At 35.3% G+C, this 26,890-nt stretch overlaps 1 protein-coding gene across 2 annotated transcripts in view; it reads left to right on the forward strand.

Annotated features, from left to right (window-relative positions):
• The window catches only part of Appbp2 (amyloid beta precursor protein binding protein 2), a 54,227-nt gene extending 36,113 nt beyond the window's left edge, over positions 1–18,114 (forward strand). For both annotated transcript variants that reach the window (XM_076869647.1, XM_076869648.1), the window contains exons 6-13: positions 2,003–2,092; positions 3,693–3,760; positions 4,400–4,505; positions 4,785–4,909; positions 7,740–7,825; positions 9,610–9,800; positions 11,193–11,358; positions 13,397–18,114. In XM_076869647.1, the coding sequence (XP_076725762.1) occupies positions 2,003–2,092; positions 3,693–3,760; positions 4,400–4,505; positions 4,785–4,909; positions 7,740–7,825; positions 9,610–9,800; positions 11,193–11,358; positions 13,397–13,650 (1,086 nt within the window). In that variant the 3' untranslated portion in view covers positions 13,651–18,114. The remainder of the gene's footprint in view (positions 1–2,002; positions 2,093–3,692; positions 3,761–4,399; positions 4,506–4,784; positions 4,910–7,739; positions 7,826–9,609; positions 9,801–11,192; positions 11,359–13,396) is intronic.
• Positions 18,115–26,890: the final 8,776 nt, after the last annotated feature.

The following is a 26,890-nucleotide window of genomic DNA, read 5'->3' on the forward strand; positions in this document are numbered from 1 at the left end:
GGCTGTCTACCACTGAGCCACACAATCCCAGCCCCGTGTATTTGTGTGTGTGCGTGTGTGTAAAATTCATTTGACAGGGGTGGGGTTGTGGCTCAGTGGTAGAGGGCTTGCCTAGCATGTGTGATATGTGAGGCACTGGGTTCGATTCTCATAGTTGAAAAAGGATGTTTGTGCCTTTTTAATATTTATGTAAGAATACTTAAGACTGACATGTAAAAATTTAAAATCCATATCAGCATGCCTATAGTTTTTCGGGAAATAAGTGTATGTGTAATTTTTTGATGTTGAAATCCTGTGTCTGCTAAATTTGTTCTGTGGGGGGATTGTTTTATTGCCCCTTATGTGCAATGAGTGATGCATAGTTGTTTATCAACTTAGATGTAGGGCTTGGCCCCTTTTTCTAATTCTCACACACAAGAAAACAGCTCCATTCACAGAAGATCTTTGTGCAGATACTTGACTTCATGGAAAATGAGAGTGAGGTTAACAATAGATATTAAGTAATACCTGTCTTTAAAAGTCTTAGATGCTGAGCTGGGGTTGTAGCTCAGTGGTAGAGCGCTTGCCTAGCATGTGTGAGGCACTGGGTTTGATTCTCGGCACCACATATAAATAAATAAATAAAATGACAACTAAAAAAAAATTTAAAAATTAAAAAACAAAAACAAAAAACAACAGTTCTTAGATGCACCAACATCTTTTTATATGTTTGCATAGGAACTCAGCCATCTCTGCTTCCTCTTTCATCATTTCCTTTCTTTTCTTTTTTCCCTCATACTGCTTTCCAGAACACTGTAGTCATGTCCCCCCACCTCACCCCCCCATCCCCCACCCCTACGTCTTACATAGTTTGTATTGTGCCATTCTTTACTCAGGTGACTTTTATTTACCAGTTTCCATTTTCTTTCCTTTTAAGCCATTACTACTTAATTGACAGTTATTTCTTTGGGTTTAGTAGTTTAAATGATGCCTTACTCTTGATCTTTGCAGCTCTTAGCACATTCATGAGGAATGTTTAAGTTCGTTGTTGTTTCTTGGATAATTTGACAGTGTATTCTTTTATAAATAAACTTTTCATTGCTGTCTTCAAGAAACTGTGCAGATCTTGAGGATATAGTGTGATGAATTATCACCAAATTCTTATTAGTCACAATAGGGTAGGCCGTCTGGAGTCAATATCAATCTCAAAATAACAGTGGTTTGTAACAATAAAAGCTTGTTGTTTTGTTTATACTTGGGATGACTACAGCTGCACTTAACAGTATGCTTACTTTTTTTTCAAGACCCATTATGGTTTATTTAGGACATCTATCTGGAATATTAAAAATCTTGGAGCAGAGAGCAAGAAGGACTGCTTGTTCTGTCGATTGAATGTGTAACATAAAGTACAGGCACTTTATGAACAATAGCTAGCACAACATAAGCATTTTAACTAAACAGGAAATTAAGATTTTTTTTCCCTGGTACTAGGTATTGAACCCATGGGAGCTCTACCATGAATTATATCCCCAACCCTCTTTATTTTGAGACAGGTCTTTTTTAAATTACTAAGGTTGCTGTGTGCCACTGTGGCTGATCAGGATATAAAATAATAAGTGTTAAGATAGGGGAAGTAAAATACAAGAAACTTAGACTAGGACTGAAACCTGAAAGACAAGTTAGATGTGTTAAAGAGTTAGAGGAAGAGACAATGTATTCTAAGACAGAGGAAATATGTATAAAGACTTCTGGGCAAAAGAGCACATGCCTCTCATTTCTTGAACATATGTCATATATCTGCAAGGTCTGATTCAGAAAACCTGTACATAATTAAGAGTAAAAATAATGTAACATTCATACTTTCAAGAAAATGAAGACTCACAAAACTTTTTAAGTGTAAATATTTGGTGTGTTATTTATGTACTTGATAGCTTATTGGAAAAATCTGCAATCATTTTGTTAAGTACTGTCAATTGAATTATCAAATTGTTCAGTTTTCTTCTAAAAATTTTTTGTTTTTTAGGCATACAAATGGTGCATTGAAGCAATGAAAGAGATTACAGCAGGCTTACCAGTTAAAGTTGTGGTTGATGTTTTGAGACAAGCATCTAAGGTGAATATCATGTTAAAATTATTGAATGAATTATAGGATTTATCAGGATTTAAATTTGTTTTAGTTAACTTACTATTTAACATCTTAGTTATTGTATACTGTATATACTACCAAGATCTAAATTCTAAGTTTCTGTGCCAAGTTTTAGAAACCTGGTATTTAAGCCAAACTATCTTACATGGACTTTAATTACTTTTCTTTTTTTGAGAAAACTTGTGATATAATTCATTTTAATAATTGTTTCAGTTCACTGAAGTACAGATTATGGTATTTTGGGGTTATTCTGATTTGAGTTCTTGGTTTTCTTAAACCTGTGGAGTAATCTGAATTCTTTAGGCCAAAACTATATGGGCTAAATTCACTTTTCTCCTTAAGGATAACCTAGTATTAAGTGTTTTACTGTAATATTGCACTCTCATAGCAAGACACCTTGCTATACTTGACCTGGTAGGTAGTTTTTTTTGTTTATTTTTTTAATCTTTCTGTAGTTTCTTCTTATTCTGAAAACAAAGGCATTAATTCTTCACCACTTAGTAGCATTTAAAAATTATTGCATTAGAATCTGAGGATGTAGTTCATTGGTAGAGTACTTTCCTAGTATGCATAAGGTGGGGGAGGGTAAAAATTACTGCTTTGGTTCACTGAAGCCTTAAAGCATTAATGTACTTTTTTGCATATAGTCTTTCTAGAAGTTTCTCAAATTTGAATATTCCATTTTTATCAGTTTGGCTTACGGAAATTCAATTGGAAAAAAATATTACAAAATTGTGGATCCTAGAAGACTGCAATATTTTTGCAAATATTAAATCACTTATTTTGGAGCAAGTAAATGGCAGCATAAATATTCAGGTTATCATCAGCATTATAAAAGGGATCTTAGTATGTTTTTAATTATGTAAAAACATCAAATATTCAGTTAACATAAAGACAGTAAATATGTAAGATTTATATTCCTATATGCAAATGGTATTTAGAGTCTTAAAACTACTGACAATCCTCATGGTTGAAAATATTTTGAGAAATAATAGAAAAACTTGAAAATCTGTGTATTTAAAAATTATTAGTTGAGTCTAAGGCATACCACCCTAAATACTCCCCATCTCATCTGATATCTTAAGGTGAGGGTTGGGCCTAGGTTGCACTTGCATGGGAGAGCACCTGGAATACCAGGTGCTGTAGGCTTAGGAAAAAATATATTACAGGAAAACTATGAAAGATCATTGTAAGCCACTCCAGAACTGGGATAAGTACTTTAAGGTACCTTTCTAAGTACCTTAGAAAATACTACAGTAAGCCCTCCTCCTACTATTTTATTTTAATAATAAGGAAGGTAGTTATACCAGCTTTGTTAGGAAACTTTGTCATGGTTTTGCAGTGAAAAAGGCTGTAAAAATTTTAAACTTTATGTTTTTTTTAGGTTATATGCAGATCTGTGTATAATAGTTTATAAATAACTTGGAAATAAAAAAATTATAAATAGAATCTTTCTGTTTGAAGATTTTTTTTCTTACTACTATAACTAAAATATATAAACTACATTTATTTTAGCACACTAATGAACTGTTTAAAAGGTGACAATTTTTCATTTTATCATCTTTAGGCTTGTGTAGTAAAACGTGAATTTAAGAAGGCAGAACAGTTAATTAAACATGCAGTGTATTTGGCACGGTAGGTGGTGGTTATTTCAAATGTCATTTTATTTATTTATTTTTATTGGTTTTTTCTTTTAAAAAGACAGTAGAATACATTATAATTTTTATTACATGTATACTGCACAATTTTTCATTTCTCTGGCTGTATATAAAGTATGTTGACAATAATTCGTGTATTCATACATGTACTTTGGATGATGTTGTCTATCACGTTCCACCATTATTGCTGATCCCCTGCCCCCTTCCTTTCCCTCCCACCCCTCTGCCCTATCTAGAATTCATCAATTCCTCCCTAGCCCACTATGAGTCAGCCTCCTTATATCAGAGAAAACATTCGGCATTTGTTTTTTTGGGATTGGGTAACTTCACTTAGCATTATCTTCTCCAGCACCATCCATTTACCTGCAAGTGCCATGATTTTATTCTCTTTTATTGCTGAGTAAAATTCCATTGTGTATATATGTCACATTTTTTTAATCCATTCATCCACTGAAGGGCATCTGTGTTGGTTCCACAGTTTAGCTATTGTGAATTGTGCTTCTATAAACATTCATGTGGCTGTGTCCCTGTAGTATGTTGTTTTTAAGTCTTTTACAAATGTCATTTTGAATTGTTACTCTCCATTATATACTAATAGTTTTTCATCTTTTTATAGGGATCATTTTGGATCCAAACACCCAAAATATTCTGATACACTGCTAGATTATGGGTTCTACTTACTCAATGTAGATAATATCTGTCAGTCTGTTGCAATTTATCAGGTATGTTGATGGTTCTTTTTTCTTTTCACCCTAAATTGACTTGCCGACTTGTGTTTGTTTGTGGTATATAAATCACTATTTCAAAATAAACTCTTTGAGCCCTGCCTTCCTTTTATAGAGCACTCATTAATTTACTATTACATAGAAGGCTTAAAAACTAATGTTTTAGAAATTAAATTTATGAGATTGGGTATATAAAATATTAAAATGTTTAATTTAAGATAGGTGGTATTTTCTAAAGGCTGACAATATTATTAAATATTTTTATTACTTTTTCAGGCAGCCCTTGATATTCGACAGTCAGTGTTTGGTGGCAAAAATATCCATGTAGCAACTGCACATGAAGACTTGGCTTATTCTTCTTATGTTCACCAGTATAGCTCTGGAAAATTTGACAATGCACTGTAAGTTCCACATTCCTTCTCAGTAAATTAGTAAATACCATTTTTTATTTGTTTGTTTTATTTTTTTTCCCCAATACAATAGTATTTAATTTCGTTTATGGATTAAATTTCTCTCCCAGAGCATTAAGAAGATGCCTAAAATGTTTCTTAAGTTATTTTAAAATCATACCAATTTATAAGCTATTTATTTAGACTCTATAGTTTAATATTGAGACATTTTTATATAGAAAATGATTTATCTTTTGATTATTTTCTTAAATAATTTTTCTTTGAGTAATACAGCAGCCTGTGGCTAAATATTAGACCGTTTTAAAAACCTAAAAACATCTTGCTTAAAGCACACAGAAATATTGAATAAAATATTACAGTCATCTCTTAAAATGTGTAACTGAGCTTGCAAGAATGAGGATAAATCCTTAATCAATAATGGACATTAAAAATTCAAAGGCACAAACTATGGTGTAAACCATTTAGGGGTGGTAGGAAAGCTTAGAAATTTCTGTAACTGGCTGTTGAGTTAGAAATGAAACCCTCACATGAAGCCAGGATCAAGAGTATACCCTCAGGGATAGGGGTTATGGCTCAGCGGTAGAGCGCTCACCTGGCAGGTGTGAGGCCCGGGTTTAATCCTCAGCACCATGTAAAAAAAATAAAGGTATTGACAACTACAACTAAAAAATAAATACTTAAAAAAACAAAAAAGAAGTATACCTCAAGAAAAGGACAAATGGGAAGGAAAAATTACCCCACAGCAGAGACATGACAAGGAAACATTATCTGAGCTTGGGCTCACAGTAAACTAAAGGAGTGCCACAGAGGAATGTATTAACTACAGATTATATCACTTTGGAGCCTGGGGATTATGCATGCAGGAACCTACAGACTGAGAAAAACATTGAAGAGCACTGTGAGGCTGCTAGTTCTCTTGGGATATCTTCTGGGAGAAAACCCAAAACACTTACAAGTATGTCATAGATAGAGCTCTACCTAAAGTGAAGTCACCACCAAAAATTACAAAATACATAAGGAAACATTTTTCTATAAGTGAGGGTCAACAAACATAATGATTGGAACCCTTTGAACTTGAGTCAAAATATTATGAAGTATGTATTCTTTAATGATTAAAGATATAAAACGGGTTAGCAAACTGTGACCTGCAGGCAAAATAAAATTTTACTGGAATGTAGCCCTACTCATTCATTTATTCATCTGTTTTCTGTGAATGCTTTCATACCACAACAACAGAATTAGATAGTTAGGACAAAGAATGTGTGGCCAACACAACCTAAAATATTTACTATCTGGCCCCTTAAAAGTTTGCCAACCCTGGGCTAGGGATGTGGCTCAATGGGTAAACACCCCTGGGTTCAATCCCCAGTACCAAAAAAAAAAAAAAAAAAGTTTGCCAATCTTAATATTAAAAAAAAAATCAGTAATATTTTGGAGGGAAAATAAATATTGTGTTTACTTTTTTCCCCCAAGTTGGGTCTTGCTATGTTGCCCAGGCTGGCTTGGGACTCCCAGGCTTAAGCCACTCTGCCTTAGCCTTCAGAAGACTAGGACTACAAGTACTCAGTTTAGATTTCAAAATAAAATAACTGATACATGCTATGGCACAGTTGACCCCTTGAAAATTTTGTGCTAAGTGACAGAAGCTTGTAAAAAAGGATCACATCTTGTATAATTCCATTTATATGAAATGTCCAGAATAGGCAAATTCATAAAGACAGAAAGTAAATCAATGTTACTTAGGCTGGGAGTTGGAGGGAAATGGGGAGTGACTGCTAATGGACCTGGGTTTCTTTTGACGTGATGAAAATATTTCTAAAATTGATTATGGTGATGGCTGTATAATGGAATATATTTTAAAAATCACTGAGTTACACATTTATTTAAATAGGTGAATAACTTGTTATGTAAATTAAATCTTCATAAGGAAAAGACCTATTATAAAAAATAAAATGAATAGCTAGAAATGGAAAATAATCATTGACATTAAAACTCAGTAGACAAGGCTAGGATTGTGGCTCAGCATGGGCAGGACCCAGGTTCCATCCTTAGCACCACATAAAAATAAAGGCATTGTATTGTGTCCATCTACACCTAAAAAATAAATATTTAAAAAAAAAAAAAAACTCAGGTTAAACATCAGGTTTAATTACGAGAGAGAGATAATTAGTGAATTTGAAGATAGGTTTGAGAAAATTTAGAATTACTAGAAATGGAGATAGGAGACTTAGAGTTGTTTGAAAATTGGCAGATAAGGATTCCACCTCTTGGATCCCCTTCTTCCTCCGGGAGAAGTCTTTTCTGCTGTCCTTTAATAAACTTCTAATTTAAAAAAAAAAAAGAAAGAAAGAAAATTGGCAGATAAAATAGACAAATAGCTTACCTTTTATTTGGTGATAAAACAAGTAACCAAGCATATCAGATAAGAATACTTTGTAAAGAATAAAGAAGACTGAGTTTAGAGAATGATAGTAGATTATTTTTAGGGACATTTATATAGTCTATTCTGGAAAGGCCTATTCAATGAGAGTAAGCCGTGTGAATATTCAGGGGAAGAGCATTGCAGAGAGAGGATAAATCACATGCAAGGGTGAGACTATGCTTTTTATGCTAGGAATCAAGTAGGCCTGTGTGGATGGAGGGGTAAGAGAGTTAAAAGCTTAGTCCACAATAGATTGAAAATGTGAAACAAACAAAAAATTGATTATTTACCATAGTTTTATAAGTACTTTCTATCAGTATTATAGCATGATTTTTTTTAAATGCTTAAATCATTTGTAACTAAAAAGAAATGCCAGACTATTATTTATCTGTATTGCAGATTTCATGCAGAAAGAGCTATTGGTATCATTACCCACATCCTACCTGAAGATCATCTTCTTTTGGCTTCTTCAAAGAGGGTGAAAGGTACCCTTTGTAATCCAGTCTCAGATAATTTTAGAATGATAATGTGTGGCATAAAATAGGGGTGTTTATTTTCTCAGAGGTAGTAGAATTAGACTGTATCTCCGTATTTCTAAAATAACCAATTCTGTCAACTCCACTTCACAGTTTCCAGTGGTTCTTGGTGAAAGATTGTTCACTTCTCTCATATAATATTATTAAGGTGCCTTTTTCCTGTCTCTCCTTTCTTTATTCCTTCCTTTCTTTCTTTCTTGCATGCAAGAAATTAATACAAGCATTTCTTATGAGAATAATGAGTTACACAATGATTACATAGTCATGAGTAAAATACTGAAGATGGGTTTATGGGTTTATAGCTTTAGCTTTATAGAGGATAGAGGAGGGTATTTTTTAAGTATTAGGGATTGGGGGATTGAACATGGTAGGCAAATTCTACCTCAGGAACTACTTTTTTTTTTTTTTTTTTTTTTGAGACAGGGTCTTACTAATTGCTGAGACTAGCTTTGAACTTGGGATCTTCCTGCCTCTACCTCCTGAGTTTCTGGGATTATAGGGATATACCACCTGCACCCAGCCCACCAAAGATTTTTGATTTAATGCATTTATTTTGCTAACATGTTGGTCATCGATAGGGTGATTTCATGCATTTTGGATAAATTTTACCTTGTTTCTGGAACTGGACTTTTTCTTCCTTGAGGTTGACAGTTAAGTTACTCAAGTACATGAAAATTTCAAAAACTAAAAGCAAGTTAAAAAAAAAAGAAAAGTTACCTGAAACCCCACTATTTCTGTCAACATTTTGATGGATGTTATTTCAGCTTTTTTCTTTAAATAAGATAATTAAGTGAATAAGTATTTCTTTTAGTTTTATAACCTGCTTTTTTCACCTAATGCATTATGAAAGTTTTTCCATTTGAATATATGTTGCTGTTTACCCTTTTTTCTAGAAGTGTATTTAACCTCACCTCTGTTACTGACGCTTTGTATCTTTAACATTTTGTTGTTCAATATTGCTACAGTGAGGTAAATCTTTTACCCACCTTTGTGTAGACAGTTTTTCAAGAAATGAAATTGATACATGTTTGTGTGTGTGTGTGTGTGTGTGTGTGTGTATTTTTCTTCAAGATTTTAGATGGAATTTTAAATTTTTGAATGCAGCTTTGAAAATAAAATATCTTCTGGCCTGACTTAGTGGTCAAGTAAATTAGGAAGAAGCCGGTTCTTCTAGTTGTGTTTACTTAAAGGTCATGTTTTATAAAGACTGCTTTCAAAAATTTCAAAAGTGCTTAGGTACTCCTTGATACAGTTTCATAAGATTAAAAAGTTTGCCTCTTCCTGACATTTACCTTAAAAATATACTTACCAAGGGCTGGGGCTGTGGTTCAGTGGTAGAGCACTTGACTCGAATAATGAGGCACTGAGTTCCATCCTCAGCACCGCATAAATAAAATAAAAGTATTGTGCCTATCTACAATTTTAAAAAAATACACACACATACTCACTTATCAGTAAAGTAAAACAGTCCATTAAAGTAGAAACTGATACTGCAAAATAATTTGAGTTATACCATTGTTTTTCTTAAATTTGAATTGAATATACTATCTAAAATAGAATGATTTCTGCAAAAATGTACAGTTGAAGTGGAATCCTATGATCCTGACCAGTTCTAAATTATAATTACATATAAATATAGTCAATAAATATTGCTATTATTTTTTTTTCATTTAGATGTTCCTTTAGCTTAGTAAATGATTTTGAAGTACACTAATTTGTTGCTTTCTATTCAGCACTTATTTTAGAGGAGATTGCTATTGACTGTCATAATAAGGAAACTGAACAGAGGCTGCTTCAAGAAGCTCATGATTTGCACCTGTCTTCACTTCAACTAGCTAAAAAAGCTTTTGGGGAATTTAATGTACAGACTGCAAAACACTATGGTAACCTTGGAAGACTTTATCAGTCAATGAGAAAATTTAAGGTAGAAACATATTTCATATTTTTCTCTCCTTAAATAATAAATGTTCAGTAATTTTAAATAAGGTAGCATAGATTCATTATATTTCTACTTAATTTCACAAAGTAATTTAGCAAACAGTGAGTATAAAACAACATAATCGTTAAAATAAAATTAGAGAATTGGGACCATGGAAAAGAAACAGGTCAAATCAAAAAGTCTGATATGATTTTTACAGAAAAACTTCAAACACATGGTAATTGCAGATAAATGGATGGAGTTAGAGAAGATAATGCTAAGTGAAGTTAGCCAATCCCAAATAACCAAATGCCGAATGTTTTCTTTGATATAAGGAGGCTGATTCATAGTGAGATAGGGAGAGGGAGCATGGGAGGAATAGATGAACTCTAGATAGGGCAGAAGGGTTGAAGAGGAAGGGAAGGGGCTTGAGGTTATAAATGATGATGGAATGTGATGATCATTATTATCCAAAGTACATGTATGAAGACAAATTGGTGTGAATATACTTTGTATACAACTAGAGATATGAAAAATTGTGCTCTCTATGTGTAAAAGGAATTATAATGCATTCCGCTGTCATATATAAATAAATTTTTTAAAAAGACTTCAAACATAATCCTTTGCTAACTTAAGTATGTCCAGCTCATAGCAGAATGCCTGACACATGATTGATATGCAAGAAATAACAGGTATTAATACCAAGAGGTAATTGTATAATTACTCATTAATAATTAAATATTCTTAATTGTAGCAATAAAATTTTTGATTTTGAATCTCTTTTAGAATTATGGCTTATAATGTATTAATATTGTCCATTTTGAGCTTACAGGAAGGAAAGAATGAGTTTAACATGTTCAATTTTGAGCTGAGGTTGTGGTTCAGTGGCAGAGCACTTGCCTCACATTGGTGTGGTACTGGGTTTGAGCCTTGGCATCACATAAAAATAGATAAATAAAGATACTGTATCTATATACACCTAAGAATTTTTTTTAAAAAGATGTTCTTTTTGCCTGATAAAAACTATCAAAATTCCCCAAAACAAAGTGTATGTTTGTATGAATTAACACCTCCTATTAAAGGAGGTGTTATTAAATCTAGGAATGTATTAACTAAATTTTATTTTTAAATGCCTTGTTAATTTTTTCTTAACAATTTTCTATTTCTATTTTACTTTTGGCATTAGAAACTAATCACTGTTATCACCTTATGTACACAGTTTCCAAAAACCAGGAATGTTTTCCATTGGCAGCTCTTGGAATAGCTTGGTGTATTTTTTGATCTTATTACTTTATGGTACTTTTCATAAACTGTCTTTGACATTTAGAAGAATTTTGCTCATTGGGTAAGAATTGTTGACATAAGTAAAGTATATTAATTAACATAATTATTTTACAGGAAGCTGAAGAAATGCACATTAAAGCAATTCAGATTAAAGAGCAACTTCTTGGTCAAGAAGATTATGAAGTAGCCCTTTCAGTGGGACATCTGGCTTCTTTGTATAATTATGACATGAATCAGTATGAAAATGCTGAGAAACTTTATTTGCGATCTATAGCAATTGGTATGTTACCTTTAAATTTCCTTTAGTCATTTGATTCAAAGACCAGTGGGTCACCATGTCTTTTAATATGTTGTAAAAGGGAAATACTATTACTGAATTGCAGAGGATATCCAGATACCACCAGGACATCATCTGGAATACTTTGCTAATGGCGCTTGTTTGATATTGAAGCAATAGTAAGAGGTGTGACTCTTATTATAAGAGTGTCAAGTGTAGGTAAAAATAGTTGCTTTTGACTAGTGTAGTTACTGCCCCATCTCTCCCACACCTCCCTTCTATTCTCTTTAATGTCACAAAACAGATCCTTCACCTGTTTTTTGAACTTTATGTAAATGGAGTTACATGATATTTTTATATCTGACTTCTTTTAATGAACCTTAATTGTAAAATATATCTGTATTTATTATGGCATTTCACTCTCACTTGTTAACTTCATGTTATATAACGTAATATTTTATTGGATTAGTGTGTCATTGTCCATTCCACTGTTAATGAACTTATGGAAGATTTGGATAGTTTCCAATTCAAGGTATTACAAAATAAGATGTCATGGCTGCGATCTTATGAAGTGCCTTTTATACCTCTTGCCTATTTCCATATTGATTGTCTTGTCATTTTCTTACTAATTTATAGAACTTCTTTATTTACTGTAGATATAACAAACCCTTTTTGTTGGTTACATATATTGCCAATATCTTCCTTCATTTTATTGCTTGTTTTTCTAAGGGTGCCTTTTAAAGAACAGAAGCCCTTTATGTTATAGTATGAGACAGCAAACTTAAAAAATAATTTAAAAAATTGTTTTTTCATTTTTTTCCATATGGACATACAATAGACCCAAGACCATGTCTTCAAAAGATTGTCTTTTTCCCCTTGTCATAAATCATGTATTCATATTTACATGTGTCCCTCATTAGCCATCATATATTGACTTACTTGCTTAGTCCCCAAATGCATGTAGTTTCAGAATTGGTAACCCATACACCTGTAAAAAACAAACCTGCTACTTAGAGTTCTATCATTGTTTACAGTTTTCTTTGTCTTTAACCTGAAAGTAGTGTATTTTCAGAATACTATGTTCAAAAGCAGATGGAGTTATCACTGCCCTCTTCAATATGGATATGTTATTAATTTGAAAAACAATTAGATTCATTTATTTTTGTATTACATTTGCCCCCTCCCTGTGTATTTTGTTAAGTATTTTTTGAATATGTGAAATATTACTGTTCTTAAAATCACAACCATACAGAAAGGTTTGTCCAGGGACATGTAATATTCCCTCATTTCTTCTATCCATTCCCAACTTCCTGCTATGTAGATAAAAGATAAATATGTACTTTCTTATTTTCCTACACAAACATATAGCATACTACATAGATACTATTTTTTGACTTTTTTTTTCTTTAACTTAGCATACCCTACAAATCCCTGCATATGAGCTCATTGAGTGCTGAAACTTTCCTCCTTGGCTTATAGCTTAACATTATGCCAGTTAAGTGATCATACCACAATTGAACTATTCTAAATATTTTCATTTGTTTCTATATTTTGCCAGAACAGTCACTGTTGTTGTGCATAGCCTTATGTACGTGTGTTTTTCTGTTGTTGGAAATGCTGCCATTCTTCTTTGAGATTTCTTTAGAAATTCAGTCCTTCAAAATTCAGATAGCACATGGGTGGAAATGGTTCCGAGGGGTGATAGAAGAATGTTCCAAACTGAATTTTTTGGGGGGTCCGGGATGGGGGGCAAACCGAGGACTGAAATATATCCCCAGACCTTTCTGTTTTTTAAATAGAGACAGGGTCTCACTTGAGTTGCTGGGGTGACCTTGAACTTGTAGTCCTCCTGCCTCAGCCTCCTGAGTAGCTAGGATTACAGGGATGTGCCACTTGCCTGGCAGTGATATAAGAATTGTATCTATTCCTTTTAGGGGAATAAAACCAAGCCAGTCTATTTAAATAATTAAACTTAGTTTGTGTTGAAAGACTTTCATTTTGTTATTAGAATTTTCCTTTACTTATTTATTTTTATTTTCAGGGAAGAAACTTTTTGGTGAAGGCTACAGTGGACTAGAATATGATTACCGAGGTCTCATTAAACTTTACAACTCCATTGGAAATTATGAGAAAGTGTTCGAATATCACAATGTTCTGTCTAACTGGAACCGGTTGCGAGATCGGCAGTATTCAGTGACCGATGCTCTTGAAGACGTTAACACCAGCCCCCAGTCCACTGAAGAAGTGGTGCAGTCCTTCCTGATTTCTCAGAATATTGAGGGACCAAGTTGCTGAGGGAGGACCTCAGTTAACCAATTATCTTTTCCCAGATTCCAGGGAATTCATACTGTGAAATCAAAACCATGTTGTTTTTGGGGGCTGGAATTTGCATTGAAACACTGGTCCAGTCCATTGAAAGCCCTATTTTGGGTAATCCCTATCTTGCAGAGTGTCCGTAGAATAAGCATATATTCAGTTATATTCAGCATGTATCGCATGTATAAGTAGTCTGGCCCACATTCTCAACCTAGTAGAACAAACAACAGAAAACCCCCCCCTTTTTTTTTTTTTTCTTTCTTTTTAAAAAATAATTCGTTTTACAGAAAGCCTGAAAGGAAAAAAAAAAAAGAACCCCTAAATAAAACTATTTAAGAGTTTAAAAGAGTTGCATTCTTATTATGTAAGGATGATCTTAACAACTTTTTAACATAAAATTCTTCCATGTGGAGGTATTCAATACTGTACTGTAAAGAAATTTTATGGGGAAAATCTTTATATGCAGTATAGAAAAGTTAACACAAGTACTAATAAAAGAGGGACATCCTGACTTTAGGTTTGGCCACCTTTCCCAGAGAAGTGGATACAACCACTCTAGAACTATATTATAAGAGAAGGACTGTCAGATTCATCTGAACTGGACCAGTGTTGATCTGTAAGTAATAGAAAATATGATAGACCAGCGGTTTTAACTCATTTTTTTTGTTTTGTTTTGTTTGTTTGTTTTTGGTACAACAGTGCAAGATGCTCTAACAGCGTTTGCTAACAGGACCAGGAGGATCTAAAAAGGACCAGCCTAATAGAAAAGGTGGTTATTTGGACCAGAGGCTTTAGATTATTATTTTAGCCCCTGCATATACTTTTATCAATAGAATGATTTCATTTAGCTCTATAAGGGAAAATGATAATGCACAAACTACATTCATATAATAGATACCGAACTAGGGAAATTTGGCAATTTTAGTGGCACATCTTTAGTCAAGGTACATAGATGGCAATGCCATAAGCAAGTCTATAATGCCTGCTGCAACTGCCACCATTATTTAAAATTTACTCTAATAATCAACACAATAAACAAATATATTGGCTAAGAGTCGTGAAATAGCTCATGTCCAGGTGGAAATTTTAGGTTACTGTGTTATCTGTGGGGATAATGGAAAATGAATGCCCAGAAATATGTCTTCTAAGAAATTCCTTTATTTTTATGGTATATAAAACAGCATCATTTTATCTGAAACCCAGTAGTCAAATGGAAAGATCCCCTAATGATAGTTGTATTTCACCAATTTGTCTTTCCATTTATTGGGTTCTAATTTTCTTTTTCATCTTTTTGTTCTTCTTGTTCTTATTTTTTAAATTAAGTCAGTTGGGTTATTTAATGTTGAGGTAATGTTCAAATTTGAGAAGTTATGACATGTAGCAAACCAAGAAATAAAGGTCTTTTGCTATTACCTCAATTCTTATTATAGTGGCCCATCTGGTGCCTCTACAGTTAAGAATCTGGGTTTCTCCCCTATTTTCAGGGGTTCATGACTTGGCCATTAGAGATGTTATTCCAAGCTAATGCTTGGAGTAGTCTGTGCGTGAGTGTGTATTGAATTTTGGTTTTTCTCTTAACATGCATGTTGGGTGAGAGGGGAAATAAACCTGAATTCACATAGAGTACAGAAAAACTAATTGGTGATTTAATTTTAAATATTTTTTTTAACTTCCCAACTTTAACCTTGTTTGAAACCGCTATTTGAATTTTTGTTAGTTATGAGCCAGTGCATTTAAATTATTCAGAGGTATACCTGAAGAGATAAGCAAGCCCAGATCCCTAAGATGATAACTTTGTGATTTAGAAATCTGGATTTTTTTCCCTCAAATTATTCTCTTTAAATTCTGGAAAGAATAAATTGGCATGCCTGCAGTTTATGAGTCTGGTCCCCCTCCCAGTTAATTGCAGTCTTATGCCAAGACTCAGCCTTTATTAATTACTAAATAGTCTGTGTGACCAAGGACTAACATTTTAAGTTACTCAGCTCTATCCTCATGGATCTATATATTTAATACCTCCAAAGATATTTTCAGGATAGGCTTCGTATACTTTTATTGGTTATTAGAGTCCTATGGTATATTTCTGGTATAGGAATGTTGTGGTACATTGTTTTTCAATAAATATTTTGAAACTTATGTTTCCACATGAAGTTTCTTTTTTTTTATCTTTTTATCTTTTTTTGTTTTGTTTTTTCTTTTTTTTCTTTTTGTTTTTTCTTTTTTTGGGGGGGCAGGGGGGTTTGTGCACATACAACATTTCCTAAGATAAAATCAAGCAAAAGACTTTAAAGCCTTATCTTCCCTAACTCAGTTTGAATTCAACTTAGCTCACACTCAGTGATAAAGTGACACAATATTTAGAAGACTTGGATCACAGGGTGATAATGTCAGCTGGCAGCCAGTGTCATCCCCTACCCCATGTCATTATTGGCAGTTTTGCCTTTTTACCGATAATTTAATGTAGTTTTCTTTAAGTCCATAAGTGTTTATAAAACATACACTCTAGCTGTTTTGTTAGTGATATGACTTAATAATTGCATTATTCTGATTCTGATCAATAATAATAATATCCTAATAATTTTTAAGTATAAGATTTATCCCTTTAGTAAAGATGTTGAGGGCAAATTTGAGAAATGAATGCCACCATGATTTATGACATTAAGAAATAAAACTAAAAGTAAGAAAATTATACCCATAATAACTAAACTTTTTTACATATAATGGGGTCCAGTGTAAGGAAGCCTTGGCCAACTTAAATATTTTTCTGGAAGCTTAATGAAGTAATGTTAAATAAGGGCCTTTGGTCTCATCATTACCTGAGTTCTACCCAAAAAGATTGGTGCTATTCAAATTGAGGGCATCAGGGAGCTCTCACACACATGCCATACAGGTGGTCACTCACTTTCAACTTCAGTTTAATAGAGCCTATTCAGTTTTTTAGAGCATAATATTTATGGGTCCCTAAAATGGACTTTGCCTAAAGAATAAAGACCTTTACTGCTATCAAACCTGTTCTTTAGTTAAGAATGCACTCTCTATTGCTTTGTAGTAACCCCTGCCCAAATATTGTTGCATTGCAAAAACAAAGGATTTAACAAGAGACCTTTGTTCATAACCTGTAGGATTTCACAGTCTTGCAAAAATTAAGTACAGAAAGCCACATGTAGTGGTGCATGCCTATAGTCCCAGCTATTTGGGAGGCTGGGGTGGGTGGGAGGATCACTTGAGCTTACAAGTTCCAGGCCACCATGGGCAACACAGCAAAACCCCCATTTTTAAGTACAATGGCTGCAATCTTAGAAATAATCAGAATGCCATTTGGCTTCTCTTTATAGTGCAGACGGAAAGCTGATCGGTAAACATGCCTAAAACATGATTGAAAGCTTTTGGCCAAAACTTTACAAACTTTAAAAAAATGATTTGCTAAGAGCAGGCATTGTTAATTAGCACTTATTTTTATGTTTTCCCCAGGATTTGTAGCCTTGTTGTTTTCAGACTTCTTTTTCTGAATGGCAAAGTTACTACTGGAAAAATACTTTAAAGAATTTTTGTTTTTAAGAATTTTATTTTTGCTTTAAAAATTAATGCATATTTCACCTCTTGACTTTGGAGGACTTCAAGTTACCAAGACATTTTTTTTTAAATATGATATTTGGATTAAATTCCAATTTGAACACTTGTAATTCTTTTGTCCACAAATCTCAGGAATGTTTTAGGTGGAAAGCTGGTTTTACCCTTTTGATCTGAAGGAGTGTGCTTTAGGACTTATTAAATAATACTATTCTTAATTGCAATCCTAGGTATCTATAGCATGAGTGGCCTTAGTGAGTTTGTTGAAGTGCACATGTTTTTCAAAAGTAAAATTTAAGATTAAATATATATATGCTATATATAGATATCTAGAAAACTTGGTTTGTGGTGCACAGTTAAGTGTTGGATCATTAAATAACCATTGCAGGTACCATTTGTGTAACATCACTCATTTCTGTATATTCCTTTTATGGAACGATATGTTGCTATGGTAACTAAAACTTTTCAATTTAGTTTTATGATGTGAGTGAATGCTACATTTTATTAAATATTACCAGGTCAGTACTATTTTTATACTTTATTAAGCAACAGGGGATTTTAGTTTAATAGCCTCAAAATAAAAAGCTCTTAACGAACAATTAAAAACAAATCACTAACATTCTTTACATGAAAGTCCCCACTACTAGTGCCACAGTAATTTCTATAGAAATAACTAAGGTTAATAGATTTTTGAAGACAGTTCATTGTGTCAGAATGACCTTTCATATCATTCTCACTGACTTGTAGTGCCCACCATTATTTGTAATTATTAAATCATACTAAGTATGTTTGTAACCAGCATTGTGATATATTCTGTACTTGTATTGCTAAAAACAAATTATTGACCTAATAAATATAGTGTTCCTGCATTCATAGTCTGTTTCCAATTTAGTTGTGATTGCTTTTGGTTGGGACTCAGGATTATTTACATTTTGCAGACTTTTTATTACAGAACATTGTGAGAGAAACAGTTGGAACTAGAACAAAAGCACTCATATTCAAGAAAATTAAGATGTATAGCAGCAAAGACTCGTAACAGCATCTGGAGATGGTGTTCAAGAAGTCACTTTGAAAATGACTAATGAAACAAGTTTTTTAGACTCTAAGAAAGTGACCATATCACTCTTCCCTAGTCTTCCAGCTCTAAAAGCCTAAAGATGGAGATAAAGAGACCTGGGAAAATTCTGCTGGAAAAGGAGAAAAATCCTAAGTTTGGAGTTTCAGTTACAGCTCTTCCTCTGCACTGTAGGAATTGTGTTATATTATTACAAACCTCTTTGTGTTTCACCTCACATGAAAGACAAGGTCAAGTTAGGTCTTTAAAAAGCACCACGAGCCGTGTACCACCTGTAATCCCAGCAGCTCAGGAGGCTGAGGCAAGAGGATCTCGAGTTCAAAACCAGCCTCAGCAGTGGCAAGGTGCTCAACAACTCAGTGAGACCCTGTCTCTAAATAAAAGACAAAGTAGGGCTGGGGATGTGACTCAGTGGTATAGTGCCTCTGAGTTCAATCCCTGGTACCTGATCCCACTCACCAAAAAAGCACCATGAATAAACATAATTTTTTTTTTTTTTTTTTTTTTTTTTGGTACTGGGGATTGAATTTAGGGCCCTCAACCACTGAGCCACATCCCCAGCCCTATCTTATGTTTTATTTAGAGACAGAGAGTCTCACTGAGTTGCTTAGTGCCTTGCTATTGCTGAGGCTGGCTTTGAACTCAAGATCCTCCTGTCTCAGCCTTCTGCGCCACTGGGATCACAGGCGTGCGCCACAGTGCCCAACCCAACATAAATTTTAATAAGTGCTGAGACAGATAGTGGAAATGAAGCTACATTTTAAGATATTATAAAGAAAATATTTTAGGCCTGGGAATATAGCTCAGTTGGTAGAGTGCTTGTCTTACGTGCACAAGGCCCTGGGTTCAATCACCAGCACCACAAAAAAAAAAAACTTTAAGACAAAATCCCACCTTTGTTTGTAATAGCTCTAGCTTCATTCTGCTTCAGCAATACTAAATTCAGTTGTTTTTTTTTTCTTTTTACATCCCCCATGACTTTGAAACTCTGCACACAACTGTTTCCTCTTCTGTATGGAATGCAATTTCCTAGGTAAGGTCTTATCCATCTGTGAGCTCAAAGGCTAATGGGAACTTTCCCTTAAAGTTTGACTTGCCATTTCTTAGTAATTTAACATTTTACTAAAAGCTGAGTGCAGGTGCACATGCCTATAATCCCACCCAGTTTGGGAGGCTGAGACAAGAGGGTTGCAAATTTGAATCCAGCCTCATCAATTCAGTGAGACCTTGTTTCAAAGTACAAAATAAAAAAGGCTGAAGGTTTACCTCAGTGGTAGAGCACCCAGGGGTTCAGTCCCCAGTACTGGGGGATGTAAAAAGTGGAATCACCTTATTTTTGTTTAGAAAACTATGTGTAGATAGATATTGATAGAATGAATGAGTGCACAGAAAAAATATATATCAAGCCGGGTACAGTGGCATATGCCTAAAATCCCAACAACTTGGCAGGCTGAGGCAGAAGGATCCTAAATTCAAGGCCAGCCTTGGCATTTTAGAGAAACTGTCTCAAAAAGGGATGGGGGGTGTCCTGGGGATGTTGATCTGTGGTAAGGCACCCTGGGATTCTATCCATAGTACCCGCCCACAAAAAAAAAAAAAAAAAGTTTAACCCAGTTGCTATATAGTGATATAACTTGCAGTATAAAAATTATTTCCCGGATGCTTACACTTTTATTTTATAGTTGTAAAATTCAAGACAGGGTGACAGGGTAGCTCAGTGATAAAGCATATGCTTCGCATGTGTGAGGCCCTGGAGTCAATCTCCAGGACTTCCCCAAAATTTCCTTCCTTCCTTCCTTCCTTCCTTCCTCCCTCCCTCCCTCCCTCCCTCCCTCCCAAAGTGGGGCTTGACCACATCCCATATCCCCAGCCCTTTTTTATATTTTATTTAGAGACAGGGCCTTGCTAAGTTGCCAAGGGTGGCTTTGCCCAAAATATTTTGAGATGAACATTTTTTTAGGATGGTATTCTAAAACAAGTATTATCAAGGATGTAGAGACATCATAACTCTTCTGTACTATTGGAGATATAAAATGGGTCATATGTTATGCATCACTGTATCACACCCAGTGACACATACAGTTTCGTATGTATGAAGATCCTCAGAAGTTTTTAAATTGCTGGACATATTGGCACGCACCTGTAATCCCAGTGATTCAGGAGACTGATGCAGGAGAATGGCAAGTATGAAGCCAACCTTAGCAACTTAGTGAGACCTTGTCTTAAAAAAAACAGGAACAAAGGGAGGGAAGAAGGGGAGTGCTGGGGATGTAGGTCAGTGGTAGAGAGCCCAGGGGTTAAAATCTAGTACTGGAATAAAAAAAAGTATATATCCAAATTAATTAAAAGTATGCTTAAAACCCATACTTGTATACCAATGTTCATAGCAACATAATAATAACCAAAGATGGGAGCAACTCCAGTGTCAATGAATAAACAGATAATGTGGTGTATATTGAAAATGAAATATTATTCAGCCTTTAAAAGAAATGTTTACATGTGCTACAATCTTAAGGACATTATGTTAAGCAAAAAAAAAGACAAACGTGGGCTGGGGTTGTAGTTCAGTGATAGAGCCCTTGCCTTGCACAAATGAGGCTCTGGGTCCTTAACACCACATAAAATAAATAAATAAAGGTACTGTGTCCATCTACAACTAAAAAAAAAAAAAATTTAAATAAGCCAGGGGCTGAGGTTGTGGAGCGCTCACCTGGCACATACGTGGCCCTGGGTTTGATCCTCAGCACCGAATAAAAATAAATAACTGCGGGCTGGGGTTGTGGCTCAGAAGTAGAGCGCTCGCCTCGCACGTACGAGACCCTGGGTTCGATCCTCAGCACCTCGTAAAAATAAATAAGTGAAATAAAGGTATTGTGTCCAACTACAACTAAAAAATAAACATTTTAAAAATAAATAAATAGATGCGATAAACGTATTGTGTCCAACTACAACTAAAAAATATATTTTTTTAAATGAACCAAATACAAAGAAACCATTAAGGATTCCACTTACATGAGGTGTCTATAGAGTAGTCAAATCCATAGAAGCAGAAAGAATGGTGGTTGTAGAAGCTGGCAGGGAAGGAAAAATGGGGAATGATTACTTAATGGATATTGTTTTACATGATGAAAGTTCTGGAGATTGTTTGCCTAACAATGTGAATATAACTAATACTAGTGAATTGTATACCTAAAGATGGCTAAAGCAGCTGGGTGTGATGGTGCATGCCTATAATCCCAGCACTTGCTGGCTGAGGCAAGATTGCAAGTTCAAAGCCAGCCTCAGCAAGAGCGAGGCACTAAGCAACTCGGTGAGACCCTGTCTCTATATAAAATCCAAAATAGGGTTGGGGATGTGACTCAGTGGTTGAGTGCCCCTGAGTTCAATCCCTGGTACCAGGATAAGGGAGTAAATTTTGTGTCTACCACAGTTTCAAGAAAAGACAACAAATGGCTTTCAATTTGCTTAGACAGTTAAGTCAGTCACGATACATTTAGTTTGATAGTGGTTTTTAATTTTTTTCCCCATTACTGGGGATTGAACTCAGTGGGGTAATTTACCATTGAACTACATCCCTAGACATTGGGGGGTTTTTTGTTTTGTTTTGTTTTGTTTTTTGAAACAGAATCTCACTAAATTGCTGAGACGGGCCTTGAACTTGCAGTTCTCCTGCCTCAGCCTCCCAAGTCTCTGGGATTATAGTTGTACACAACCATACCCCACAATACATATAGTTTGGTGAGGGGCGGGGTGGGGGGGACTATGATCACTTCCAGACAGTGCCCTGATAAATCTCTAGAGTGATTTACTTAATCAGAGCTTTGATATAAACTGTCAAAGTTGCTTTGCATTTAAATTCTTTCTTAACCTAACGTCAAGTTATTTTTAACTCATTTCTGCATATGTAATTTATTTTTCCTTCCTGGTACTGGCTGCGACAGTTACTGGACCCATATTCTGCATCTGCTATATTGGTATCAGTAAATCAAAACTCTTTACACAAGAGGGAGAAAAAAGTGAAATTGGTCATTAAAAAACTACCTTTATGGGCTGGTGAAGTAGCTCTGTACTAAACCACTTGTGTAGCATGTCAGAGGCCCTGGGTTCAATCCCCAGTACCATAAAAACAAAACATATGGACTGAGGCTGGGGCTCAGTGGTAGAGCACTTGCCTAGCATGTGTGAGGCACTGGGTTTGATCCTCAGCACCACCTAAAAGTAAATAAATAAAAGTTTTGGGTTCATCTACACCTAAAAAAGTTGTTCATTTGTTTGTTTGATTTTAATAAAAAAGGACTTTTAGGTGGTTTTTTTTGGGGGGGGGGTTAACCCAGGTCCTTGTGCATGCAAGGCAAGCACTTTACCAACTGAGCTCTATCCCCAGCCCAACCTTTTTTTTTTTTTTTTTTTTTTTTTTACTGTAATGAATTTAGTACTTATTTGATCATTCAAATCAAGACTTTCAGCTTTTGGAAATATGATTTACCTAGCTAAAGGTAGCTTTTATTAGAAGGAGGCTGTAGAGAGGGAGGCAGGGTATTTACAATGAAATTGAGGGCTTCAGAGTTCAGAAGAAGTGCCTTTTATCATAAGTGGAACCTGTGGCAAATATTCCTTTTCTGAATCTGGCTCCTCATCTGTGAACTGCACGACCTGTCTCGGGTAATTATGAAGGTCAATTAAAATTAACGCAATGCTGAGATCAGTACTAGGTCCATTATAGACATTGAAAATGTTTGTTCTTTTCTTGCATGAGGGAAAACTATACTCAAAACTTCAGTTTCACTAAACACAGAATGATGTACATATATAGATAAGATGAGTCCTTCTGCCAAAATGGCATTACAGTCTTACAGAATGGCATCCGTAAGACTCAGCTGGTACCAAGAAGTATAGCCATTACTGGGCTGGGGATGTGGCTCAAGTGGTAGCGTGCTTGCCTGGCATGAGTGCAGCCCGGGTTCGATCCTCAGCACCACATACAAACAAAGATGTTGTGCCCGCCGAAAACTAAAAAATAAATATTAAAAAAAAATTCTCTCTCTCTCTCTGTCTCTCTTAAAAAAAAAAAAAAAGTATAGCCATTACTCAGGGTTTTGGCAATATATGGGGTTGAGATAAGCTCTTTAGTTTCAGGTCAGGTGTGTCAAGGATTAGGTTAAATTAGGTGGATCTTGTCTTTTGGCAGGTTGGTCCTAATGATGGAAGTCACTTCACATAAGTTACTTCTTAGTGATGAATGCTATTAAGAAAGGAAAGAAGCTGGACATGGTGGCGCATGCCTATAATTCCAGCAACTCAGAAGTCTGAGGCAGGATGATCACAAGTTAGAGGCCAACCTCAGCAATTTAGCAAGACTAAATAAGAAGATGAAGGAAGCAGCCTACAAAGCCAACCATACATTTTTGAGAAGCTTCTGAAAATGAACAAAAAGGGTCTTCACCTGAATAGAAAAAGGTTAATCTCTATTAGTTTTCATGTGTTGGTCTCAGAGTATTTGCTGATGAATTTTCTTATGTTGAACAGATAGTTTCTGAAGATAGGAGTAAAACTGTGCTAAGTATTGTGTTTGGTAGTGTGTGGATGCTGTCTTCATCCTCATAATAACCTGTGAGGGGGACATTATCCTCCTCTGACAAAAGGAAGTTAAGGTTTGGGAAAGTTCAGTAACTCAAATTATACTGAGGTAAAAATCCAAGTCAAGTGCAGAGAATGTGGAGTATGGCCCACTGATAGCAGCAGGCCCAGAGTACTGAGTTAGGAGTGTGAAGGGGAGAGCTGGATGTTACAGGTATGGTCTAAAACAGAAACGGATAATTTCTTCTTCCACTCCAACCAAATTTTGCATTTCACTTCGTGGTTCCCTTGTACTTTCTAAAAGAGCTCTGAATGAAATGCTGAGAAATCCTAGGAAATCAAAGTCACATAGTTAAAACCACTGAAATTCCACACGTGGACTTCTTTTCTAAAGAACTTGTTTATTGTCTCAGTGTAGAAGTCTTGAGAAAAATTTCACCTTTGAGCTCACAGATCACTAGCACCACCCAGATCAGAAGGATAGCATAGACAGATCCACTCAAGTTTGAGGCTCCCCCACATTCCCAAGGATCTCTCTGCCCTAAGGATATCCTCCATCATTTCCTAACTTCTTTTGGCTTGACATCCCAGAACCATCTCTAGTAGGGTTGTGGGTATTGAAAGCCATATATGAGCTATGGATTTTGTTTGAGGCATTAAGGCAGGGAAGCTGCTTTTCTGGGAACTCCTTGGTGAAATTCCCTGATTTAAGAAAGCCCAGATCACACTGGTACCCTGCCTTAGCTCACAGCCCTAGGATCTGCCAAGCACCAAACAACCTGTTTTCCTGAAGAAGCTCCTTACTGATACCGCTATAAATAAAGCATTTGCTGGCTTTTCTCTTTGTTAGGATCAGACCCATCAGGTCTATCCACCTATCTGGCCCCTGCTTCAATTAATTTCCTTCATTTTTTGTCTCTATTTATTTCTTAATATTACTTTCGTAGCTTTTATTTCTCAGCCAGCCCACACCTCTTACAGTTACTCACTGCCCCCCACGCAGGACATGGGCAGAATGTGGGCACACATTTGGAACTAGACTAAAATCCCAGATCTGCCACTTAGCAGGAAAACACCCACATTTTTGGCAGGACAAGCTGATCACTCATAAAGGCATTATAGATACCACTGAGCTCTCTGGCTGCAGACCCTCAGCCCTGAACCTAGAAAGCTACCTTTCTACACTTGGAGAAATTATGCTGGGGGGTGGGGAGGCAACAAGTGTCTTTGTGTATAATGAAATAAAATATAAAAGAGATCACATGAGTTCCGGAGGGAAAGCCTGCCTGCCCTGCACCTGGAGATATGTGGTGTGCCACCTCGCACTGGGGTTCCTTCTTCACCAAAGCATGGCTCCACAGCCCAACATCAGGGTACATATAGGCTTGAGGCTGCCATGACCACAAAACTGGGATATCTCCGCTTCTATCAAGGGATAACAATAAGGACTTGGTAAGAAGTCACCAAGGTCCCTGTGGGCGTGGCTGCACCAGAGGTTTCTCTACTAGGGGTGCTAACAATTATCCTGTTACTGAGGTAAAAGAAAGTCTTGCATGGGGTTGCCTATCTCTTGTTTCTCCTACTAACAGCCAACTTCTTATGATTACCCTATCATTTGTCATATAATCCAATACCTCCATATTCTCTCATTCTACCTCATAAACATCTCAGCCAACTCCCCAGACCCCCCATTCTACTGTAAACCATTTCACAAACCTATTGACTATAAAGTAGAAGATAACTGAACTCATGATTTCTGATTATAATGACAAACTGTAAATATAAAAACAGAAGCTAACTGATATATGGTTGCACGTTGGGTACAGTGACTGCTGTAATATTGATCTCTCCCTTAAAAGTGAGGTATTGGTAAACTATAGGGACACTATAAGACAATAAGGCAGAAGCTGTCATACTTTGGATCTACACTGCAAGAGAGGAAGACTCATAAACATCACGAAAAAAAACAAGGGAGGAAAGTGCCCCCAACAAACCAAGATACTACAACAATAGAATCCATAGATAGCACAGTAGGTGAAATGTCAGAGAAGGAGTTCAGAATATACATAACTAAAATGATTTGGGAATTAAAGAATGACCTAAGTGAGCAGATACAGGCAAAAATTGATCACTCCAACAAAGAGACAAGAGAACAAATTCAGGCAACCATCGATCACATCAACAAAGAGATAAGAGGGCAAATACAAGTTGCAAGAGATCACTTCAAGAAAGAAATAGAGATACTGGAAACAAACAAACAAATAGAAATCCTTGAAATGAAAGAAACAATAAGCCAATTAAGAAACTCAATAGATAGCTAGCATCACCAATAGACTAGATCACTTGGAAGTCAGGACCTCAGATAATGAAGACAAAATACACAATCTTGAAAATAAAGTTGACCTCACAGTGAAGATAGTAAGAAATCATGAACAGAATATTCAAGAATTATGGAATACCATCAAAAGACCAAATTTAAGATTCATTGGGATAGAGGAAGGTTCAGAGATTTAAACCAAAGGAATGCACAATCTCTTTAATGAAATAATAGCAGAAAATTTCCCAAGCATGAAGAATGAACTGGAAAATCAAATACAAGAGGCCAATAGAACACCAAATGTACAACATTACAATAGATCTACATCAAGACACATTATAATGAAAATGCCTGGCATACAGAATAAGGATAGAATTTTAAAGGCCACAACAGAGAAAAATCAGATGACCTATAAGGGAAGACCAATTCGGATCTCAGTAGATTTTTCAACCCAAACACTCAAAGCTAGGAGATCCTGGAACAACATCCTGGAAGCTCAAAAAGATAATGGATTCAAACCAAGAATCCAATATCCAACAAAATTAAGCTTCAAATCTGATGATGAAATAAAAATCTTCCATGATAAACAAAAGCTAACAGAATTTACAGCAAGAAATCCTGCACTACAGAACATTCTTGGCAAAATATTCCATTGAGGAGGAAATGAAAAACAAGGTAGA

Source organism: Callospermophilus lateralis, chromosome 11, assembly GCF_048772815.1.
Source record: "Callospermophilus lateralis isolate mCalLat2 chromosome 11, mCalLat2.hap1, whole genome shotgun sequence".
In the NCBI taxonomy this organism is placed as follows: Eukaryota; Metazoa; Chordata; class Mammalia; order Rodentia; family Sciuridae; genus Callospermophilus; species Callospermophilus lateralis.